Below are 26,057 nucleotides of genomic sequence, written 5' to 3'. Positions count from 1 at the left end.
GGTAAAACTAGAAATGAAGAAGAAAAAAAACGCAGGTCTTTATAATCCCGCAGGCCCGTGTCGTCCCATCCCGCAAAAAGCCGAGTCCCGCAACCATCCGTCCCGCGAGGCCCGCTAATTTGCGGGTCTGTAAAATCTCGGCCCAATCCCATCCCGCGACAGTTCTTTACGGGCCAGGCCCGCGATCTAGGTCCATGATTGACATTTCTAATCCAAACCTCAAAGTACTAAACTCATAAGTCCCGTTCGGATATTTTGTATAATAGTTGGAATCCAATTTTGATTTTTTGAGTCAGATTTAGGTAGGTAACTCGGTTTGAGGTAAAAACATCCAGACCTAGTTTCTATGCATGAATTCAGCTGATCAAGAAGTGATCCTATTATTGAGCATTTTTAAAATAACAGCTGGACTTGACTTTTTGCATTTTTTATTGTTTAAAGTTATTTTCTTTCACAATTTAAAATGTTCCACCAATAGGAATTGGTAGTGAAAAGTCATCATCTGAGAAATTGAAAAAGATGTGAGACACGCGTCATTAAGTGAATTAAACGTCGATAAATGTTTGGAGGTTACCATCATCTAACAATGTATAGAAAAGATGTCACATTATTTTTATAAACAAAACTGAAGAAAGCCCCACGAAGAATGAACGGAAGATGTCCTTGTCTTTAGTACACTAAAGAATCTCTTCCTAAGAGGAATATAATCAATAAGAACTCCAAAGAGTTTATTAAACAAAAAAAATATTAATATTGTAATAAGTTATAATTACATTATCTATATTATTAAAAATTAAAGTACAAATAGAACTAACAACTTCATTAATAATATTACTTTAATAATACATCACATCATTACTTATATTATCATAATAATAATAAAATTTCAAATTTTTATTTATTAGTTAATCAACATTAACTTTGTACTAGTTATAAAAATCAAAATGCAAAATTATTGGGTTTTTCATATGCTTAAAAGTTCGGTTTAGTCTGTTTTACTATTTTTTTATCTTAGTTTCAATCGGTCAAAAACTACGTAGCCAACACACATAATTCAAAGACATAGTTTATGTGAACAAAATAATAACTTCACTCAAAATAATAAAAATGTATTAAATATTAATTTTTCACATCATAAATGAAAAAAAAAACTCTTTCTATTTCACTTAATTTAGCCAAACACATAGAAAGAGTTTTTTTTATTTGTTTCTTTTGGGTATCAGTTTTTTTTTTGGGTTTTGAAATTAGGCTTCGATTGGATATTATAAATATATGTGTGCATTCCAATTGAATCCTTTCGGGTTTAGATAGTTGAGTTCTGATGTATATGAACCTAAAAATAAGAAAATAACAAATGTATCTGAAATGAGTTCGGAATATTTGTACCAAAAATAACTATATTACATGATTTATTCCGGATCTTTTGAATACAATTAGTTATATTCAGTCCGGATCTTCTAAAATATATAACACTAATCATGAAAAATAGTTATCAATTTATAAAAATATAAGAATCAATATCCACGCGGGCGCGGATCAAGCTCTAGTTAAAATTTAATTGTAAAACAAAAAATCAACCAATCAATAATCTACAAATGTCACATGGAGTTCTAGTGAAATTCTAAAAGTCTTAAACACTTCTCTATTCTCTCTCTTCTCTTTTGACTATTTTTTGTTTTTTTTTATTTTAAGAATTTCATTTAGAACTTTTTGTTGGAAGTGCTCTAACAAATCTTAGAACTCTTCTCTATTCACACATGAAATGTGTGGCATTAGACTACTACTATATTTGAGAATTAATTCCAGTCAGCTTTTCTTAGTGTACCATCAAAGGACCAATTAATTGATACTCTCACCAAGTTGGTCAGTCTCTCCTTACAGAACACACATTCTTCCAAGATAGGATTTTCTTCCGGTCATTCGTCTTGAGGGGCATATAAAGATACATTCATATCTCTCATGATATCAATCATATATTCTCTTATATTATGTAAATATTCTATTAGGGCTTCCTATTTTAAAATAGATATCTTGTAAGTTGTAACTCTCATTATGTTTAAAATACAAGAATGTATTTCACCTTTAACCTATATCATCATCAGTTACGCTGGAGAACCTTTGTTGCATAATGATGCATTATCTATCAAATGAAGGTATGTGCTTATACGGTAGTGAATATACTTCACATTTGAGATCATGGTTTATAAATAGTGAAGATGTATGAAAGTGGAAGGTTATGTGGAGCAACCACTGGGTTTGCAAGAAAATATTGATACTTGTTTCTCTCTTATGTCGCCTTTAGCAAATTATGTTAAAGGGTCATTGCCACTACCGGTGGATTTTGGCACTAATTCTCTGTTGACTAATTGTTGTATGGTGTTTCTAGTCTCCGGACACGAAAGAGAAATCAAATAAAAATATTTAGTGAAACGCTTTACAATATTGGTTTAATGAAGTGGTTACCATATCAACTAATGGCAAACAAGGTCAAATTTTGCAATCAAGAAAGCTGATTTCAATACAAAATCTTGTTTAAAGGTTCCTATTATGAATTCTTGTATCTAAAAGTTGCTAGTAAAACATACACTTTACATCAAGTAAATGTTAATACATGGAAAAGAAATAACGGATTAAATATTATATTAGCGAGTAAAGCTACTCTTCCGAAAGTACCGTTAAAAATCATTTTTTTATATTTGTAATTTTTAATATATGATGCATATATCTGATGTTCTATTAGCAAGTAAAGCTACTCTTCGGAAATCATTGTTAAGTTTATTTTTATATTATATTTTTTTAATATGTGGTGCATATATCTGTTTATTTGATAACTTTTCGGAAATTCTGAGTATTGACTTTGTAATCTAATATTTACTAATAAAATTAATTTTTTCATTTCTCGAATTTATGTATTCTTTAGTAATAGGAGTAAATCAGTACTAAGGCTTTAGTTGGATGTGGTAATTCTACATCATATATTTATGTTATCTATATAACTAAAATGTTGACGAAGAAAAGCTAACGATAAAAACGAATGATTTGTAACTGTATAAAAATGATTTCAAAATAATGTAAACAGTGGAATTCTGGGGGAAGCACTGCTTCATTTATTAGTATAGGACATAAACTACTTACAAATGACGCAAAAAAAAATAACAAGAGTGACTAACTAAGAATTAATGTTTTCAGATGGCAAAATCTGCTCGGGAGAGTTTCGACACACGGGACAAGTCCCGTTTAATTTTAGCCACTCATCGATGCAGTCGGCGTGAAAACAGTGTTGGCACAATGGTATTGTCCTAAGCGTCTCATTGGGCTCATACTCTGATAGACAAATGGCACATATGACATCGTCTATTTTGGGTAACCTTTTGCTTTCGCCTAACACTATTTTTGGATATGAATCTATAGTAGACCCATCTAAACCCTTTATCATGATACTTGACTGAGAAGAGTGGGCTTGAGTGTTGTTGATCTCTGGATGTGAAATAAGATGGTGTCGTTTGATGAAGGCGTTAATTTTGCTGTAAACGAAACAGAAAACACCGAAGAGAATTAAAGTTCCTGGGATCCCTGCACCGATGGCTATTGCATAACCGAGTTTTCTAGGAATAGCTGCAATTATTATTAAAAAATGATTAAAGAAAGTAATCAAAGACAAAAATTAATAGAATCGAAGATTATCCAAAAAATTTAGTAGTGTTCGGCTGGCCCAGTGCTAAAGTTTATGTAAGTAGTAAGAAAACTAGATGATAACTCGCGCGCATGTGCGGGATGAGTTCTTATAATAATGTTTGTTTATGAAATGATTTTAACATTTTGCAACTCTGCAATCTTTATCGATTATAAAATGATGAATACAAATGTTAATCTCTTATATATATATATCATCGTTGTTGAAGAGTTAACATATTACATCTCATTTTAATTATTTTTAAGATTTCATATGCACAAAAAGAAATTAAATTTTGCGGCTGACACAAATCACCAAAACCAAATAGGCAACATCGATTGTATAATGACGAAAGGAGATTAGGTTTTCTGCTCTCGATTTGTTTACTATCGACTTTCCATAAGTGATTTCATTTTCTACCTCTATAGAATTGTGCTTTCACATTCGTCTTTGTTTCATTGATATGAGTTAAGTTTCTTTTTTTTTAACTTATTTTATGAATTCAGTGAATTACATAAGTGTCAATTAAAAAAATGGACATCTATAAAAATTAGCTTCACTCCATATACATATCTAAGAATCAAAATTTTTTTAAAAAATTACCGGCAAACTATATTAACAAATTAGTGTTCAAATCTAATATATCAAGTTGTTATATAATATAAATGTTGACTCGAAATATAAATGTTTGTCTAGTATATATTCACCAGCTCGGTTCAAAAAGCATCTAATTAAAAAAACAAAACAAATTACTTATTTTACCAGTTCGGATAATATCTTAATCCGAACGGGTAATATCTAAACCCGAATGGATATCCGAAGATAACCAAACATAAGTATACTTAACTCTATATTTTTAGTTTATTTCTCTCATTTTATTCAAAATATTTATATTAATGATTCTTATTGCTCAAAATTAGATAATATACATATAATTATGGACAAAATCATTTGCTACTCACTTAAAATACATATCAAGTTCTTGTTTCTTGAATTAACAAAAGTTGCATCTAAAATTTTAAAACAATAACTAAATTAGGGTCTTTCTATTTTTAAAGTTTTATCTCCAAACCTATTAATAGTTTAATCCGTTAAATTTTTTTTTTTAAAAACAGTTAAGTTATAATATATTTTAAATACAAAAAACTTAAACAATAAATAATTTATTTATTTTTCTTCAAAATTTAAATATTCGAACCCGACCCAAAATATCTGAACCCGAACATAAAATACCCGAATCCGACTCGAAGTGTAGAAATACTCGAACGGGTTCTATACCTTTATACTAAAATATCTGATACAAACCTGAACGTGTATCGTAATGTCCACCCCTATTGTATATGATCATTTGTATCTTGTTTGAACAAAAAAAGTTAAACCATTGATAAACAAAAATTAATGTGGGACTTTTACCATTTTTAGTAATTTATAGTCGTTTTTAAAAATTCAAATTATAACATACAAGAAAAAATCTAATTATTTTTATTGTATGCTTAATGTGATTGTTTTTCTTTTAATAGTACAAAATTAAGCAAAAAAAGAGAGGTTATAATTTTTTTAATCAAATATGTATTATTCATAATCATTAATTGTCATATATATGTTAACCATATTATGTAATTCTGTAGTTTTTATTTAAGGAAAGAAAAATATTGTTTTGTACACTATTAATTTATTTGATAGTTAGTTTAATAAAAGCATATAGTATATGTTTATATGGATCAATTTATTTTTCTAACAATTCTAAGAATCATTCTCGTGATAATATGTGGCTACGAAAACATGTTGTAATGCTCCAGAATTAATATATAGGGGATGTTTCTGGCGGAAACCAAAGTCACGAAAATAGTAACTACATCATTTTTACATATATTTTATTACTAGATGGATCTACTCTGTGTTCCAAAAAAAAAAAAAGATGGATCTACTCTAGCTCGTGTCCGAAGGTTTCCCTATAATTATTTAATAAATTATTAGATTCTAGAGAATCATGTTAATTCCTTCATTTGATTGAAATGTGGAACACAAGTGTGCTTAAATGCAAGTGAGATCATAAACCAAAGTAAACCAAGTACTAAACCAACATAGATCAGCTGCATAAACTAACTATATATTCTCTAATGTGAATTGTTATAAGATTGCCGTTGGCACTGGGTTAATTTGTCTGTTCTCCGATCGGCGGTTTTCTCTTCTTCGGTGGAGATAAAGCCATGTGATACGATACAACATGACAGATTGTGTCAAGACTTGAAGTGAAACTACTTTTTCTTTGGTACTAGGTAAAAAATATTATGCATGATCCTAATATATTCAGACCTAAAGTAAATACATAAAGTGACTCATTTTTATTTGATATTATGATATTAGGAATTTAGATTTTGAGTATCTGTAACTATCTTTTTTATAAAAAGTGTGTTTCCTCCGTTTTATTTTAAACATTTTAGATTTATACACACGAATTAAGAAAAATATTTAGTTTTGTAAATATTTTAAATAAAACATTATTATCTTTACACTTAATTAACCATATTTCAACTAATATAAAAATAAACCAAAAAATATAAAGATTTATATTGCATACAAAATTAATAAATTTTTTATTGAATTCTAAAACGACACTTATTTCGTAACGAAAATTTTATTTTACAACTATATTTAATATGAAACAGAAGGAGTATACATAAATAGGATTTTAAAATATCTCTAGCAGTAAGTTCTACAAATTATCTCATAATTAAAATAAAGAAAAAATTACGAAAATGTAAGAGAAAAAGAAGAAAAAATCATTAACTTCAAATATTTTAAAAATATTCAAACAACAGCGAACATTAATAAATACTACCTTCAACAGTTTTTTTCTATAAAAAAGAAACAAAAACTGAAAAGATAAATAAATGGTGTTAAAAGGCAAAACAACTAAATGAGTTGATTAAAAAGAAAAGAATGCCAAATTAAAGTGAAGAGAGTCAGACTCATAAAAGCTTTCAGCATAATGGCAGCGAGATAATTTGTAATTATCGCTCAACCTGTCATTCTTCCCAATTAATGTCTTCTTTTTGTTGACAAAAAAATGTTATCTTTTTTCCTCGTATAGTATTTTACTTTTGACGACAGACATGTAAGTAAATGTTATAAAATCACAATTACCATATTTAGTTATTTGTTTGGCTTAAACCATATTTAGTTCCTTTTTTGACGAATGTGTTTTAGTTATCTAATAATTGTATTCATTGTTGTTTGTTTTAAATGTTAAAGAATCAAATTTTGTTTCTGCTAAAATTGATAATTTAAAACCAAATATTTTTTTGAATTAATTTCAACAGTATAAGTGAAGATAGTACGTATTTTATGATCTATATAATTTTCCTCAGTAGCATATGATGATATGATAATCAGTAAAAAAAGTCTTACAACTTTTACTATGCGTGTGACGTGAGGAATAAGGTTTGATGAGCCTTGAACGTTCATATATAAGCTGTTCTTAAAACAAACGTTCATATATAAGCTTGTCAGTTGACACTATGGGAATAAGACTCGATAGTATTTTGTTTCCTGTGTCTTTTTAAAATTTTCACGTATACTGTAGGTGGATGTACTGTTTCTACTAGATTTGTTTCGTAGAAGAATTTGCATGTGTACAACACGCATATCTACGATATTATATCGTCTTGAGCCGTCTCATGAGGTTTTCATTTTTAGAACCGACAGACCATTTGGTTGTAACCTTGTAATTTTTTCCAAATTTGTTTATATTCATCATTCTACATATATAAACACTAAACACGCAAGTACGCATATGACTCATTCAACCCGAAATTTCGTCATGGTCTACGTCAACTTTAACTAATATACTCTAATCGTCGTATTAGTTGTATTTTTGACTTTATATATATTAAATTGTATTCTTGCCATCAAATTTTTTGACCAAAGACAAATTTTAATCATTCTATAATACTATTAAAAATGGAAGATAACGGTGATTAAAATTAATTACCTGGTTTAGGAGCATCAGAGCATATGATTTCACGAGAAGAATTACTCTTAATCCCACACTTACCACCTCTACTCTCACACCGGCGGCATCTCGGGACCCTCCAAGTGAGCCAGAGGCTATCACTGAGTCCCCAATACGAAACGGCCTGCTCATAAACCGGCAAACGAACGGGAACGTCAACGGTTTTCATTAACCGGCACGACTGAGCGGACAGGTAGTTCACCACTCTAGGTAAAGCAGTGGCAAACACCGTGCTGTTTTCATCGCTCAAACACGTTATCGGAATGAACCTCCCAAAACGAAGATATCCCGACGTCGGGCAGCTAAAAAACGTGAACCGACGTGTGTAAACGCCATCAAACGGCGTCGAAGTGAGGTTTAGCGTTAAGATGCGTTTAGGAAGACAGTTATTTGGGTCGGCGAGTAAAATCACTTGAGCTGCGTAATCGATCACCTCGATGGTGAAGTTACCAGAGAATGGTAGTCTTATGGTGGTTCTGTTAACGCCGTTATTATTACCGCAGGTTAGGTCGAACCCTTTGTCATAACCGCAAGATTGGGGTTGGTGGGATTTTAAACGGAAAGGGAAACGGATAATTGGATCGCCATTGCGACAAACGGCGGTACTGCATGTGGCAGTAGCCAAGGTCGGGATTATGAGAGAGAGAAATAAGAGAGAGAATGATGTTATTTTTGTAGTATACTCCATATTCATTTTTGGTTTGGTGTCGGAAAACTAAAGCAGTGACTCGATTCTATTTGTAATTGAAAATGGACCCATAATGCACGTAACATTTGTATTTTATTTTACGGCAGTGACGTAATCATATGATATATAAGTTATTATGTCTTTTTTGTCTGCACCTGTAGTATTCTATCTATTTCGTTTATTTTTAGAGCTAATTGGCTGAGTAGCCACAAAAAAAAAAAGTCAAGGGAATGGACAAGATTTTGACGTAATGTATTTCTTCGCTTTTTGTTTGCTTTTTTACCGGTTATGTCTTTGTACATAAGAAGTTACCGGTTCCAACTCATGGAGAAAACAACGTGGTGATTTTATGTTCTTAATAATAATGACACATCTTAGAAAGCGCATAGGTAAATCATATTCAAAAACAAAGGAATGAAAACATGGAAAAAAACGAAATGATGAAAAGCTTAAGTGTGAAAGAAACAACGGTGTTTAACGGAGAATGCAAAAATGTAATTCCATACCATATATGTTAGATAGAATAGTATAAGTTCAAATATATGGGAGACATTTCCATTCGACATGACTAACGTAGAATAGAACCCTGTTTGTAATTTAGTAATATAATCACGAACAAAGACAGTGGAGTGGGCGGTTGGGGAGAAGCAATTATGTATTTACTGCAATAAATTTATAATTGTGGGTTACACCTTTTCCATTTTTAAGAGTAGGAGAAAGCCACAAGAATGTAGTTCCATACTACATATTTCAGATAGAATAATATAAGTTCAGCTATATGAGAGACGTTTCCATTCGACATGACTACGTAGAATAGAACCATGTTTGTACTTTAGTAATATAATCACGAACAAAGATGGTGGAGTGGGCGGTTGAGGAGAGGCAATGATGTATTTACTGCAATAAATTTACAATTGTGGATTACAGCTATTCCGTTTTTAAGACTAGGAGGAAGCCACGTAGAGAAGATAGATTTACTGAAGATATTTTTACTGTGCATAGGTAAACAAGTGGTGGAACTTAGCAGAGGTAATCTTAAATGTCTATTCAAAGCAAACCATAAATGGTGTATTCCATATAATAATCACTGTAAATCTATGTGAAGAAAATATGAAGCAACAAAGTACACAGAAGAAACAAAGTGAAGAAATTTAAAGATTCACCGCTCTGAAGGAAGGAGGAGGTAATTTTGTGTGAGAATATTCTAATAAACCGGGTTTCATAGCAAATTTACTCTCTTCTGATAGAAAAATACTATTCTGTATCTGTAATAGAATATATTTTAAAGTCTAAATAGATTACCACTTACTTCTAACTGAAGATGAATAGCAAAGATAAAGTTTTACTGGTTGTTGGAGCTTGGGTCACTGACACACATAAAAGATGGGTTTTCGAACAAGATCATTCCTTCAAAGGTGAGCACTACATTAACCTCTACAGCGGTATGAACATGTCTGATTTAGTCAAGGGAGTAAGAGAGGAGATAGATCCAACTTATGAAGGAGTGAATTTCAAACTATCTTATCAATATCCGGAATGGATCTCAGCTGACGGTGGAGCTCTTGATATGCCCCAATACATAACAGAGGACACAGAAGTGGGGGTCTTCATCGAACTGAGACGATCAATAGAGGCAGTTAATTTACTTGTCTCAGTAAGGTGTTCCAAGGCGCATGAGGAGGGGCCAGCTTCATATATAAATGCCAGAAGCGCTGAACGTGACAGAGAGAGAGAAGATTGTGACATAGAAGATGATGAGTGGCATGAATTTGCGATGGCTAACAACACTGTGACCATTCCAGATACGACGGGCTATCCAGGGAAGAAGAATCTCGAAAGTGGCGATGCTATTCCACATGCAGTTAGTGGTATAGCATACTCAAGAACACCAGCTATTCCATTTCAAATAGGTGGAGTTGAAATACGAGAACAAGAGCATAATATTCGACAACGCATTCAACCTGAGCCTGGTGTAGCGATGGAGAAGGGGAAGAAAAAATGAAGATCGAAACACCCTCAGACACAGACTCTGACTCTGATGATGATATGGTAGTGCCCGTCTTCAGAACTGCTGCTGATCTATCGGGAAAAGGGAAGAGGCCTATATGGGAACGTTTAATATATGGCATTCCAGGCATTACAAACACATGTGAAGAAGATAATGATAGAAGAAGAACCACAGCAACTGGTCAATATAATGCAGCAGCTCAAGGACAAGATATGGTGAATGACCCACGTATTCCTGACTTGCTTGAAAGGGAGGAACCCCCCCCCCAGCGGACGGCACACCAAAGATCGGGTAGTGTGCTTAGATAAGTAACTGGAAAAGCTTAAATGCCGTGATTTATATAATGCGACATATTTTAACTCACCGTATTTCTTTGTAGGTGTGGAGTCAGAAATATCAGATGTCCATATTCAGGGAGGTGAGACATTTGTTGGGGGAGGCTCAAAAACCAATATGAATGGCACCACTTCTGCTTCTACCACACTGTTTGGGAAGGTAACAATTATCTCACTGTATCGAACTGATGAACTTTGCCTAAATATAGAAAGGCAAATAGCCTAATGTTAATGAGAAGTAGAACGTTTTCCTAACATTTGGGTATATTTTCTGCATGAGGGAATGGTAAGCAAAGGTGTTCCCATTAATAGGAACTAACTTCATTGTGGTACAAACTTGCAGAATTTCGGAACGTCATCATCATCAATCCGGCCATGCATACGTTGTGGACTTTACGGACACAACAAGGCATCTTGTCGCTTCCCAATGTAATAATAAAACAACCGTACCTGCATCAGAAGGGAGGGTGAAGCAATATTTTGGAAACTTTGTGATATAAGCGGTAGCTATTCCAATATATGGAATTGGCAGTTTTAAAAACATGGATGGGGAAGTGATGGATTTTGTTGCTAAATACACACATAACTGCAGAAATGCCATTTATGGGTGTATTTGTGATATAGCTACTAAGCGGTATATGACCATGTAATAATAAATATTGTGTTTGTGGAACTGAAAACCCTGTGATCTTCTATTTTGGTTATATGAAATGATGCCAATATTAGCTTCTCATAATATATGATCTGAATTACCATTAACAGCGTTTATTATGTGAGAAGTTATATTCCAAATAGTGTGTATAATGTCATTAACCTCTGAAAACTACTATTCCATTTAACATTTTTCATGTTAACTATTACATAGCTGCATAGCATATCCTGTATATATCTAAGTAAGGTAATGGGAGATATGATACATGTATTTACATTCCTAATAAGGCATATGAAATTCAAAACTAATGGGGATGGCAATAAAAGAGTTGATAGTAATCAATAAACCCAAGATACGGAAATATGAACCCCAATATGTATGCAACCTAACCCAAATTTTTTGGGTATCATAATAGAACACTAAACCCAAGTTAAGGAAATATAAACCCCAATACATAAGTAACTCAAGTTAGAAAAATATAAACAAACAATTGATAATGAACACTAATACCAAGTTAGAAAAATATAAACACTAATCAATAGACAACCCAAATTTTAGTGAAATTAAATTATTGCAAATACCTCATATATGAACACCAAACGTACAAACTTACACAACCCAACTACAATTTTAAACCGAGATGGAGTGGAAATAAAACCATTTCCATTTCATTTACCCTAAATGAAATAGAAATAGAGAATCACAAAAGTGATCTACTACAAGTGTTATCTAGAAAGTTGACGTGTGTGGTAGGTGAGGTGACGACGCATGCAATGGAGTAAATGGCTATTAGTTGTTTACAGTTATTCCATTTGAAAGAACAGGGGGAAGCCACGTTACTAATTGTAATTACCAAGATATTTTCACTGTGTACATTCAAACAAGTGGTCTAAGTTAAAAAATTTTATCGATAAAAGGTGTATTCCATTTATTTAAACCCAACTACAATTTTAAACCGAGATGGAGTGGAAATAAAACCATTTCCATTTCATTTACCCTAAATGAAATAGAAATAGAGAATCACAAAAGTGATCTACTACAAGTGTTATCTAGAAGGTTGACGTGTGTGGTAGGTGACGTGACGACGCATGCAATGGAGTAAATGGCTATTAGTTGTTTACAGTTATTCCATTTGAAAGAACAGGGGGAAGCCACGTTACTAATTGTAATTACCAAGATATTTTCACTGTGTACATTCAAACAAGTGGTCTAAGTTAAAACATTTTATCGATAAAAAGTGTATTCCATTTATTTACTACTGTAACTCCATCTGAACAATTCCAAAAAAAGAAGAAGGTGATGAAGCATGGTAGTTAATGCTGGAAGGAGACAATCATGTTAGTTGTCCTCAGAGTACTGTAATTAATGGTATTTCAGATAAAACTTGGTTGTTGGAATAACATTATGTAGACAGTGTAATGGAATAGATATTGAGATATACTAATTATACTGTAACTTATTACTGCAGATGACGAGCCAAGATAGAGTTCTACTCATTATCGGTTCGTGGGTCCGTGACCAATACAAACGATGGGTTTTCGAACCGGACATATCTAACCAACTCGAGCACTATATCCGACTTCGTACCGGGATGACGTTCCGTGAGTTACTTACAGCCGTTAGGGAGCGACTACAAGTAACAACCAAAGGAGTGACGCTGAAACTATCCTATCAATACCCAGAGTGGGTCTCATTCGACGACCCTGAGTTGGGTCTGCATGTATACATAACGGATGATATAGAAGTGCGGGGATTCATCGAGATGAGAAGAGCAATAGAGGAGGTTAATCTGTTTGTGTCCTTAGTTTGCCCCACAGGAGGACTACAGATCGCGCGCGAGACTGCCCATATGAACCCAACAATGGCAGCACGGGTGAATCCAACAATGGACGAATCATGGCACGACTTTGCGATTTCGGAGACCCCACTGACCCTTCCACAAACAGAGGCGAATGCAAACAAACGTGTCATACAAGTCCCTGATGATTCTATTTCACGTCAAGAAGGTGGTGTGGATTACACGGGCCGTCGTGCTATTCCATTCACAACAGGTGGAATAGAAATCCGAGAGCCTACCCAGGCCATTCGTGTTAGAATTCCACCTATTGCAGCTACGGACAAGGGGAAGAACAAAATGCCTAGTGAGTCATCCAGTGACACTGACTCAGATGATGATATGGTGGTCCCTGTTTTGCGAACGTCGGTTGATATAGGCGAAGGAGCGAACATGCCAGTGCGTAGACGTTTAATATTTGGGATTCCAGAACCAATAGAAGACCCTAATAATAGTTCAGCAAGTTCACAAGAAGGTGAACAGATGCCACCTGATGACGGAATACATTGGGGAAGATTTGATCAAGCTCTACACGACATGCTGAATGACCCAGAAAATCCGGCTCTGCTTGGTCGGGATGCCCCTCCGGTTTTTAACGCGCGCCTAGTATCAGGTGAGTTAAACCGTGGTTGCCCATGCAACTGTAAATAGTATGGAACATGGTTCCTAACTATACTATATGGAATAACTAACTCATAGCTTCACCTTGTACAAATATAGGTGTCGACTCCGCACTATCTGATATTCACTACGAGGGAGATGAGATATTTGTTGGCGAGTCTTCAAGTCTAAAGCGGACTGCAAAATAAAGCTGGCCATACATGCAATAAATCGGAAGTTCCATTTCAAGACCACCAGATCAAATACCTCGCTGCTTGTGATTCAGTGTGTTGGACAGTCATGTCCATGGCGCGTTTATGCGATGCAGTTAGAAGGTACTGGTAACTTCCAAGTCCGACAAGCTAGTCTAACTCACACATGCACTGTTGACGAGCGTCGGAACTTCCACAAACTTGCGACAACACAAGTCATAGGAGAGATTCTACAATCCCGCTTTGTAGGAATTAAGAAGGGCCCCAGTACTGCAGTAATAAGGAAAATCCTGCTTGATGAATTCCATGTGAATGTATCATATTGGAAAGCTTGGCGCGCAAGGGAGCTAGCCATGGAACAGGCCATGGGACAATGGCCGGGAGCTATTCACTGATTCCTGCATATCTGGGATTGTTGCAACGCTCAGACGAAGGCACCCTTTGCTCTATGGAGCAAAACGATGAACCAGAGGGGAGCACACGCTTTAAATACTGCTTTGTTGCTTATGGAGCGTCTGTAGCAGGGTACGCCTTCATGAGGAAAGTAGTCGTTGTTGACGGCACTTCAATGAAAGGGAAGTATGGCGGGTGCCTCTTATCCGCAGCCGCACAGGACGGAAATTTCCAAATATTTCCTCTTGCTTTTGCGGTTGTTGATAGCGAAAACGATAATGCGTGGAAATGGTTATTCCAGAAGCTGAGCACATTTGTCAGTGACTGCCCGGAGCTTGTCTTTATCTCGGACAGACATGCTAGCATTTACACCGGTCTTCGTAAGGTAACAATTGCAACGAAACCCTAAATATAAATCCATTATGTTATATTCTATGTAGTAAATGGTATAGTAACGTTTTCCGTAGGTGTACAAAAAAGCACACCATGCAGCGTGTGTGGTCCATCTATGGCGGAATATTCAAGTCCTCTATAAGACACCGAGACTTGGAACCTAATGTCCGCTGCAGCTCGCGCATTCACTATCACGGAATTTAACAGGCTGTTCCTACAGATACAGACAATTAACCATGCCTGTGCTGCATATCTAGTGGATATAGGTTCGTACTATTCCATTTACTAATACATGTAATGCTATGGCACGTAGTGATATATACATTGCTATTCCATTTTCGACCCCATTTGACCCGACTATCTTCGTCACAGGGTTTACGCACTGGACAAGAGCACACTTCAAAGGTCAAAGATACAATATAATGGACTCCAACATAGCTAAGTCATGGAATGGCGCCATTAAAGAAGCAAGAGAGTATCCACTGATCATGATGCTCGAGTACATACGTACAACGGTGATGGGTTGGTTGGCATTGCGTCGTGCAAAAGCAAACGACGAGAAGGGAACATTGACACCAAATGTGCGTAAACTTGTTGAAGAAAACTATGACCTCTCAACTGCCTTAGCTGTGCGTGACATAAGTGAACTAGGGTTCCAAGTGCAAGACCCTAGGGGAGAGTGTTTCACCGTTAACTTAGCCGTTGGAAGTTGTTCTTGTAGAGAGTATGACGAAATTGGGATCCCCTGTCCGCATGCTCTAGCAGCATCCTCGAAGGTTGGGTTTCCATCTGACGCAATGGTTGCACCAGCGTATCGGGTCCCAACATGGAGACAAGGATTTGCTGGAAACATTTATCCAGTTCCTTCGGTTGGTAGGTCACAAGTAGGTTCTTATACAACGGCCGAACTTCTTCCCCTGCAGTCCGCAGACCATCTGGACGTCCTAGGAAGGTTTGCATAAAGTCTCGTGGAGAGTTCAAGGTAACAAAGTCCACACTAAATATCATCTTCATTTTTTTATGGACTGAAATGGGAATGTTAGTTTCGATTTTAAAGGCTAGCATAGTGAATGTGAAATAGTAAATTAATAATAACGTATGGAATACTATCTCGACGTCGTTCAAATAGAATGGAAATTAACTAAATTCTTAAAATACCTTGCAGAAGTCAGGACAATCATCATCAAACAGGAGATGCGCACGTTGTAGCCGGACTGGACACAACAGGGCATCTTGCCGCTATCCTATATGAAAAAGTAAGCAAAAGGAGATGGCATCAGAAGGCACTACAAGCAATATTTTGTGAAATGGGTAATATAAGAAGAAACCATTGTCATCGAAGGACTTGGCATATTAAATAATCTTTAATGTGGATATGTTTCTTTTGTGAACAAATATACAAATATATGCAGTCAGTGACATATATGGGTGTATTTGTGATGTACATATTATATGATATATAACCCCCATAAGCAAAAACAATATGTGTTGTTGTAATGAAGACCCGAATGCCTTCTCTTTTGTGTAAATAAATGATGCCAATCTTACCTTTAATTAAATATATTTGCTATAGTCTAAGTACGTAGTTACTAAGTCATACAAGGCAGTCGCATAGGAATGTATTTCTATAGAGGAACTACCTATTCCATACGACTAACTCTATTCTCATATGTTTCCTATGTTATTTCATATAGTACTAATCTATTTCATATATGTTCCCTAGCTCAATTCGTCAATGTCAAGTAATGGACCAACTTTCACCTAATCTGCCTGCCAGATACAGTTATAGGACAACAATAACTTAAGTAAAGAGAAGGTTGGGGACGGTTGTTGTAAAGATTAATTCAATATAAGAAGTCACACTACAGGACTCCACAATAGCATATAAAGGATGAGAAGGAATCTTTCATTCATGATGCAAACAAGGGCAAAAGCAGACTGAAGGGTTCAATGTATTTCATGACAATAATAGTAACACATTCACTGTGGGAAGATAATGCACAGGAAAGGTAATGTCCACAAAGATAATGCACATGGAAGGTAATGTCTACAGAGGCACAAATAGAATTACAAGTGTAGCTACTAACAAAACTAGATGGAGAAGATACAAGTGTAAGTACAAGTGTATAATTTATAACTATATAGTATATACAAGTTCCCCCTAACTTTGTATATACTATATAGCTACAAAACTAGATGGAATAGATAAAAGTGCAGGTACAAAAGCAAACTAGATAGAATCGCATCAGAATAGATGGAATAGTAATTGTTAAACCGTAACCAGATTCTAGTCAAACAACGCATGAAGGAGAAATAAACAGTCATAACGCGGTAGAGTAAAGTATAGAAACACACAAGAAAGCCGTCAAGGAAGTAAACAGATCAATGTTGCTTAACGGAGAAGGAAAAGTAGTAGCAGAAAACATGACACATAAAAAACAGATGGTAGCCTCTACTGAGTATAAGGAATTGGCACGGCCTGACACAGGTGCAGTGCATCGACGGCATAATTCTCTCCAGCTGTCCGTACTTGTTCTTCAGTAAATTTCAGAACAGTCACATCCTTGCCTACGGCGTGCAGCTCTAATAACATAAGCGCCACCACCGCCGAACAACCTACTCAATACAACAACATTAGTACCTTAGAAAACTGATAAATAATAGGACATGAAACTGAAACCTGGAAACTAACCTGGGTGCTCTACAACACAAGGCATATCCAACCTGGAAAAAGTCATGGGCTCGAAATTGCGTTTTTGCGCATGGTTGGTCATACAATACCGACCGATCAGGTGCGGAAACAGAATAGACGCTGCTGTTAGTACTGAAGTGAGTTCAAACTCAGATGGACAACCGGGGTTGGCTTCAACAACATACATGGCCCACATATTCAAGTCGACAATAACGCCAACCCACTGCCTTTTGTTTATTAGCACTGGTATGTGGAGAATATCAACTTGCGTGAACCACTGCGGACGGTCGGTAAATTGTTTCTTCAAAGACGGAGAGAATGAGAAAGCCTCCTTTGCTGAACAAGCTTTAAACTCCCCGAAGTTAGTCAGGAGGTCAGAAAAAAAAGAAGCCTCGATGAAATCAAATCTAGATCGTGGCAGACCATCCCTGCGCTTGCGTATGAAGGTGACCACACAATCGATTGCCTATCAGAATACATATTATAGATAACGTTAGAAGTTTATTTTACATTGGCAAAGTAAACATATAGTAAACGGTAAGTGAAGACCTTCTCAGAAGCAACCCGGCTGGAGTCAAAAAGAGGCATTAGGGTGTGAACGTCGAAAGCAGAATCTTTGGCAGCGGATTATGTCCTGAACATTGAGACAAACACTGCAGTAAACTTAAAGATTTAACGCAAGGTAGTTTGGTTGGAAAAAAGCAAAGTAAAATATGAAAGAGGGACTATGCACAACTTACTTGGCATCCTTCATAGCCTCGAGGAATGTAGCTCGCTTAACAGGATTAGGTGGGAGGAATGGTGTAAAACCCCCGATGAGAGAAGTTGTTTCCTTAATTGGAATACTTGGCTCAGCAACGGATGCAACCACATTCTCCTTCTCCTTTGCACCACGACGAGCACGTTTGCCAAGTTCTTGCTTATCGGGTCCTTCAGACGGCGTGTATCTGTCTGGATTGCGACGCTCCCGTTTGCTATACCGTGTGCAGGCCTGAGATGGTACAACGGTTGTGAGCTTCACCGCACGACCAGCCTAGTAAAGTATTAGGTATGTTAGCCACTATATACGTACTTGGAATAAATTATAGAATAAGGATTTGGAATAAATTATAGAATAAGGACAGGTAGACCTTTCTTGGCTGTGATGGTGTCTTTTTAGTGAGGACTTCATCCTCTTCGGTCGCTACCGACCCTCCGACATCATCCTACAGTGTACATACCTTAGAACTATAAGGTGGAAAGTAGAATGTAATATTTCAGTTTACCTCTACATCATGGAGCTTGGGTTCAATAGTAGGTGATTGAGTAGGTACTGATTCCACAATGGAAGCAGCAGATGGTCCCCTAACTGTGTCTGATACATCCGTCTGAACATGTGGTAGTGACCAAATGAGACAAGTTAGAGCACGTAGTTAATTTGAGTGGAATAGTTAAATGCCATCACCTCATGAATGCTGGATGGGAAGACATGCAATTCGGTAGGGATGGCGTCGACAGTGGAGCCGAGAGCTGCTTCTGTGTTTGTGTGTGATACATCTGATGGAACCTGGGGCAGTGAGTAGATGAGAGCAAGTGGGAGAAGCAGTTAGTTGCAGTACAAAGGTAAATACTAGTGCACATGAAATGGAATGAAGAGACTGTGAACGGAATGGAAAGTAAGATAAATGGAGCATCAACTAGACGCCATGGAATAGTAATTAACATAAATAGAATATACATTCTTGAAATAAATAACTATGTGAATGGAAAGAGTCTGAAATGGGAAAGGCAAAATTAAATGTATTTACACTGGTATACTATTACCTCAACAACAGCTGATGATGCAGGGGGTGGTGTGTCAGACAGAGGTGCTGAGAACGGTGATGACAGAAGAGTAGACGGTGCCTGAGGATTGTATGTCTGGTGAAAGTATGTTCCAATAAATATGAGTCTAAAATTAGTGAGAATAAACAATGACTGAACTAGGAAAACCCGAATTGGTAAAGCTAACCTCCGAAGTAACCAAAGAAGAAACAGGCGGTTGGAGAAAGGTCGTTCTGGCTTCCGCTGATGCACTAACCACCGCATTGCCTCCATCACTAGATGGAATGCACGAAGATGGCTGTACAGTGAACAAAATACATTCCTTAAAAGGGAAATACAAATATAAAATGGAACTGCAATAACATAAGTGTAGATAAATATTAAAAAGTTCATCTGGTTATAGACGTACCTCACTAACATCGAGGAAGGCATCCACTCCGGAGGATGATGTGGGCATAGCACCAGTAACAGTCTCCTACATTAGACATCAAGAGAAAGAAGATAAGCGACATTATACAAGCTAAGTTTTTTTGCAAATCAGAATAAGTCATAAATTATGGAGATGCAAATTTTGTTACTTTAACATTACCTCAATCAATGACTCAGGACGGTCACTTTTAGGATCACCAGGTGCCGTCTCAGATGGGCATGACTTCTGCAGGCAGGATAACGCCATGTGGCAACCAAGTAAGTTGTGTGTGGAATAATTGCGGCATGACATAGTAATAAGGTGTAAGTAATATAGTATAGTAAATTGTTACAAGTATGGTCATAAATTACCTTCCCAATAGCTGCATTCCCATCAAGTTCATCAATTTGTGGCGAATCTTCTGCATCAACTCTAGTCTCAGCAGTACCCTTATTTCTCTGGCGGGAGGGAGAAGAAGGTCCATGGGAGGGTGACCGCATCGCAGGGCTGTACCCACTAAACAGGTCTCCACCGTACATGGCAACTCCGGCGGTTCCATTGCGCAGAGTGGCCAACTCAGTCTTAACAAAAGTTTCCACCGCATCAATAGAAGAATTGGCGGAAGCTACTTCGGTCATCAGCTTGCTCAGTTCTTTGGAAATGTGGTCTTTCATACTGACCATGTAGCCCTCAAACATAGGTAACAGTTGTGCTTCAAACGCCTCAGCCGCTTGTCTAACCAAATCTCCAACACCAGCGGAAGTAGGCCGACCACCAATAGGCGCCTCACCCTCCCTCATACTTGGTTGGCATCTTCCTTCTCCAGAGTGGACGACATCGTCACCACCTCCTTGCTGCCTATATTCTCTATCAGTTTCTTCAAGTTCCTCCTCGTCACTCGACTCACTTGGGAGAGCATGGCCCTTATTCGCCTTCACATCATCTGCTTTCACACCACCTGCCCATGTGTTGTGTTCAAATGGGTAGTCATCACGAGCTAATGCAACCAGGTGATCAACAGCTTCGTCTTCGTTGTCTCCCAATCCACGATACAACTCCTCACCAGCTTCGTCTGATCTAATAAGAGATCGCACAAAAGCCTGAAAAAATTCAAAACTTGTCAATGAAACCGAACTTCAAGCATAACAGAGAATAAAAAGATCAGATGGAATCAGAGCGGACCAAAAATTGCATCAAATCAACACATAATAGTAGTTGGTACTGTCATACATGGGTATGTGAATGGAATACTATATGCATACTATGCCGTTCGGAGTGGAAACCAATTTTGGAAATCATACTATGTCATAAAGAGAGCTCAAATACGCAATGATATTCCATAAATCTTCTGCAAAATTACTACACTAAATATTTCCCAATATAGAACAACAAATCCCTTGAGAAAAACAAATGAGTCGTTAACAATATCTTCCTAGAAAATGTCGAGATCACTTAGAAAATGTTACCTGGGCCTTTTGGTCGACAACTTTGGCTGAGACGACGTTCACGCTGAACTTCCTATCAAGCAACTCGTTAACAATATCTTCACTGCTTTTAGACTCATCATCCAGGGGGTAACTGCTCCGGGCTTAAGTAGTATCGAGGGACAAGCAGCAACTGTAACAAGAACCATGGCATGCGAGAAACTTTGGATGGCCATTGTGTCATGTAACACATAATGACTGGGACGACGAGATTTTGTACTGCGCACAGTGAGGAGAAATGACTCACGCCCCCATGGATAGTTTAGGAACTCATCCAGATTATCCAGCTTCCGCACAACCTCAGGTCTGATGTTCGTTGTGCCACATGTGGGGCACAAAATACCTTCGACCAGCACCAATAAGGCCAAGCGGAGACGAGTTAACGGATCCTTGTATTTCTTTCCCTTCACAAGGCGGTCAATTATCCAGCTGGTGGTGGGCTTATCCTCCTTTCCAAACAGAACATCCCATGTTGTTTGAGAAGCACTCGATGATGTGGATTTTCCGGTTCCCTTACCACGCGCACCTTTACCCTTCGCCTGATGGTGAGCGTCCACTATTTGGCCACAATTGAGGCCAGTTACGAGTGCGAAGTCTTGAATAGAATAACGAATTGGTTTCCCCACGAAAAGCCACCACAGTTCGAAGTCCTTCTCAGTGATCAACTGTCGTGAAAGAAGGTAGTGAAGAAACATAACCGAGAAGGTATGGGACCCCATCTTCAGTACCTGGCCAAACTGTGACGCATTCAACATCGTGAGATCCTCATCCTCTAATGCACTCTTTATTACTTCAATCCAGCGGAGATTGAAGTAGTTGTTAACCCTTTTCTTGCCGGTCGGTTCATACCCTGTCTCAAACAATCTACTTGGAAGCTCTAACTCGTTCATACCAAACCTGAAGAATAAAAATGAAGAGAGTCAAAGAGTGAAGATGGTTCATAGTGGCATATGCAATATAGAAATGACTAATGAATTAAACAGAATAAGATACGACAACCGAATGGAAAATCATGTCATGTGAAAGTACTTATCCATATGAAATGGAATATTATGAACCGTATAAATTACTACTCAGTATGACACATCCCAATGAAATAAATAGATGAGGTAACATATATATGAGTTCACAGGGTCATATGCAATATAGAAATGTCTAATGAGTTATACAGAAGAAGAACAGGCAACGGAATGGAAAAGCATAGCATGTGAAAGTACTTTTCAATGTGAAATGGAATAGTATGAAACATTAACTATTTCACTCACTATAGCACTTACAAATAAAATATACAGATAACGTAACATATATATGTGTTGCATACTCAAGTCCACAAAATAATTCATATTCCTAGACCATGCACTATGGAGCACAGAGATATAAACCCCAAATCAAGCATAACATAATTTAACAACGCCACACTGAACCACACCCAAACACGAAGTGAAACAAAGCAAACATGAACGGAAAATCATACTATCATGCATGAAATAGTTGAATGATATAAGAATACTATTTCATTCTAGATAGAATCTAATCTGAAATTTCATACTATGTGTAATTGTAGGCCAACTCTTAGCCATAATATTCTACACCTATTGGAAATAAATTACTACTCCACATAGTTTGCATAATATGTGAAACAATTCAAATTTGAGAAACCCTCACACAACCCGGGAAAACTCGAACCCTAAATCAGTTTGACAAAGTCCGATCTTTGAAGACCGAATTCCGTTACCGGAACCATGGGTTTCAACAGGAACGATGATAGAGACTTAAGAATTAAAAACCCTAATTTTGCGATGATCGGAAATAAAATAACAGAAACGTACAGGAAACAGAGAGGGAAATTACTTACTGTGTTGTGACAGATTCGAAGAAACCGCTGTTCTGTGTAGTTGGAGATGTCCGCTGTGGTACTCTCCTCCGCCGAAAACGCGCAGAAAACAGAACCACCGATGCCGTTAAAGCCGGAACCGAGTAGAAGGGAAGACGACGGGAGTAAAAACTGATTGCAATCAGAGGTAGATGCGAGACTTAGGAGGAGATAGGCGGCCGGGACTTTCAGATTTCCAGAAACAACCGTCGAGAAAAAAGAGAAAGAGAAGTTGTGTGGAAGAAGGAGAGACACGATTTACTTTGGAAGGGTAAAAGTAATATTTTTTTTTCATTTATTTTGCAGCAGGTTAGCCGGTTAAAGGAGAAGGATAGTATAGTATTATTATGTATTATTAACGGTGTGTATACATCCGTTAGGTAAAAGCGTCAAAGGGTAGATTACCTTTTTTTCATGTTCATAGCCCCTAATTTCCCTTATTTTTATTACATAAAATATGCATGAAATGGGTCAGAAGAGAGATTTCGAGTGTATTCATGTACACGAAAGGAGAAAATTAATTGAGTTTTAAATTAAAGAATGAAAACCATAAAATTAAGATCACCACTTTGTTGATTATCGGTTAAAAGAACATAAGTTATATATTGAAGTGAGAAGTTATACTCATATACTGTTACTTTTGTTCAATCCTTTCAAAATTCAACTCTTTCCATACAACTAAGAGCGTATGACTATGACCAAAATTCCAAATACTTTCTAATGGCCAGAGCATAATAGTTAGATAATGCTAAAACACGTTTCAGTAAGCCATAAAGAATGTTTCAACATTAATTAACGAAAAGTCTAATCACAGATTTATTTTTAATTAATCCCATAATAACGACGTTGGACCTCTTCACCTTCTATAAGCCTTTCCAGTGCATCAAGAAGAAGTGTCTTTTCCCAAATTTTGTTCAATGTTTTGAGCTTCTTCAGAAGAGTGTTTGAGTTGACAACTTTGAGATATGTATGCTCACACAGGTTTGTTATCGGTTTTAATTTAACTTTTCTCAATATATGGAATTTGAGAACCTGTGTCGCTGTGAAAATACTTGTTAAAGCTAGCTTAGTCTACCAAGAAGAAAAATACCCTGGCACTCCCATCAATCTTGGCCAGCTATGGCAAGCATATTTTAATTAATTTCTATAACTTTTCGTGGTTATTTTCCATTAAGAAAATCAACCTCGACATTCAAATGCCTTTGACAAAACGAAAATTATTTTGGATGGCCATTTGGGAATACCCTACCTTAGTGTCAGTATGCAGAAAAACATGGCAATATAAATGCCATTTGATTACGGAATTTTGTTTTTGAAAAATATTAATTGGCATACATTCTTCCAAGTTCCAACTACAAAATAAAATAATTTTGACTATAAAATCGCTCTATCCACTTATACAATATTAAAAAAACTCAAAGCGACATAATTTAGATAATTTATACAGAAGTATATACGGATCACAAAATTTATACAGTGATGAGAACTATATTATGGACTATGTGGTAAATGATTGAGATGCATTTTCTCAAACTGAAGGGTTGTTTAACATATCCAAACCTGGGAACAGGTTAAATTGCTAAAAAAAAATTCTTTTAAAATAGTTTTCAAATATACATGACTTATCTAAAGATGATATCTTCTTTACTGGTAAAGCCTTTGACCATAAGGGTAGATATGCCAGGTTCAATACTCAGAGCTACATAGAAGAGATCTAACAGCCAACTATTGTTTATGACCCAAAGAGATTACAAGCTTCGGCTCATGATTTCTTGAATTAAAAAATAGAACTGCATTTTATTTTCGGTTTGGTTGTTTTTGTTTATAAATTAGGTTTGGGTCGGTCTGGTTCTATTTTATTTTAATTAAGACTGTATTTTCAGTATCTCTTCCCAAGTTTTTCAACCCATTCCATTCCCCTTTTCTAAATGGCTAAACTATTAGAAAACTTCTTAAACCGTTATTTTAAATTAATAATACCTTGATTACCTATCTTTTTTTTGATCAAATACCTTATTACCTATCTAGAAATAGTTTTACGTTTAAAAATTAATATGGAAAATCCAGTTCAATTATTTGATATCACATTTAGTAACCATGATTACCTAACCCGATTGCAGAACCATGTATATGGGGAGTGGACTGAAACATTTGAATGGGATCCCAACTTTTTTTAAAAATTGCTAGATGTTTACATATACTTTTTATTTATGATTATACAAATGTTGAATGTAAAAATACGTATAGTTGATGAAAAATATTTTTGTTTATAGAAATACTATAAAAGATGAATTTTCTATCATAATATTGTAATAAAATTTAAATTATAAAAGAAATAACTTTGAAAATATAATTTTAGTTTATAAAATTTATAAAATATGAATTTAGTTGTAAATATTTTTGTTTTGAATAGTATCCCTGATATCTCAAGGCCGACCTGACTGTAAGCTAAATTTGAAAAATTGCGCAAATAAGTTCAAAATATTGTTTCTATGAAATTTCTCCATGGAAAAGTAAGTCCATGTGCAGTCCCTGCTTTACTCATCCACAAGAAATAAGACTTATAGGACATGTATGTCGATGGAAGAATTATCAACAAACTCGCAACTCACTATCGTTCTTCAACCCCACGAGTGGATGTCTTGTTAGACCAAGTCCATGGGACATATAATTAATCCAAACAAAGGGGCATTACTAAAGTGTTTAAAGGTTTACATGATATTTTGAAAAACTATTGGGCCATATTTGCCCCCCTCTTGGACAATGTAGACTGAGACCAACACACCTTGAAATTGGACGTGAAAATTGTAATACGAGACACTAGACGTTACAATGTGAAAATTGTAAGGGACGACTTCCATCTGTTTCAAATTGGACGTGAAAATTGGATATCATAGATTCTTATTAATCCTTGAGATGAATGTAAGTCTATTTTTGTAATACGAGAGACTATTTGAATATATGGTTATTCCATTTGACATCTCTAATGTACG

The 26,057-nt window shown here is 36.0% G+C and overlaps 2 protein-coding genes across 2 annotated transcripts; one reads left to right on the top strand and one right to left on the bottom strand.

Moving 5' to 3' along the window:
* Window positions 1–1,654: 1,654 nt before the first annotated feature.
* LOC103844790 (RING-H2 finger protein ATL20) lies at window positions 1,655–8,628 on the bottom strand. The gene is made up of 2 exons (XM_009121601.2): window positions 7,668–8,628; window positions 1,655–3,615 (listed from the first exon to the last, which is right to left on the bottom strand). The coding sequence occupies exons 1-2, from the start codon at window positions 8,380–8,382 to the stop codon at window positions 3,170–3,172; spliced, it is 1,161 nt and encodes a 386-aa protein (XP_009119849.1). The 5' UTR covers window positions 8,383–8,628; the 3' UTR covers window positions 1,655–3,169.
* Window positions 8,629–14,390: 5,762 nt separating this feature from the next.
* Window positions 14,391–15,765, top strand: LOC117129315. Its single transcript, XM_033282892.1, has 2 exons — window positions 14,391–14,795; window positions 15,070–15,765. The coding sequence occupies exons 1-2, from the start codon at window positions 14,391–14,393 to the stop codon at window positions 15,763–15,765; spliced, it is 1,101 nt and encodes a 366-aa protein (XP_033138783.1).
* The last annotated feature ends 10,292 nt before the right edge of the window (window positions 15,766–26,057 follow it).

Source organism: Brassica rapa, chromosome A10, assembly GCF_000309985.2.
Source record: "Brassica rapa cultivar Chiifu-401-42 chromosome A10, CAAS_Brap_v3.01, whole genome shotgun sequence".
Classification (NCBI taxonomy): Eukaryota; Viridiplantae; Streptophyta; class Magnoliopsida; order Brassicales; family Brassicaceae; genus Brassica; species Brassica rapa.
This window is presented reverse-complemented; position numbering and strand designations above follow the sequence as displayed.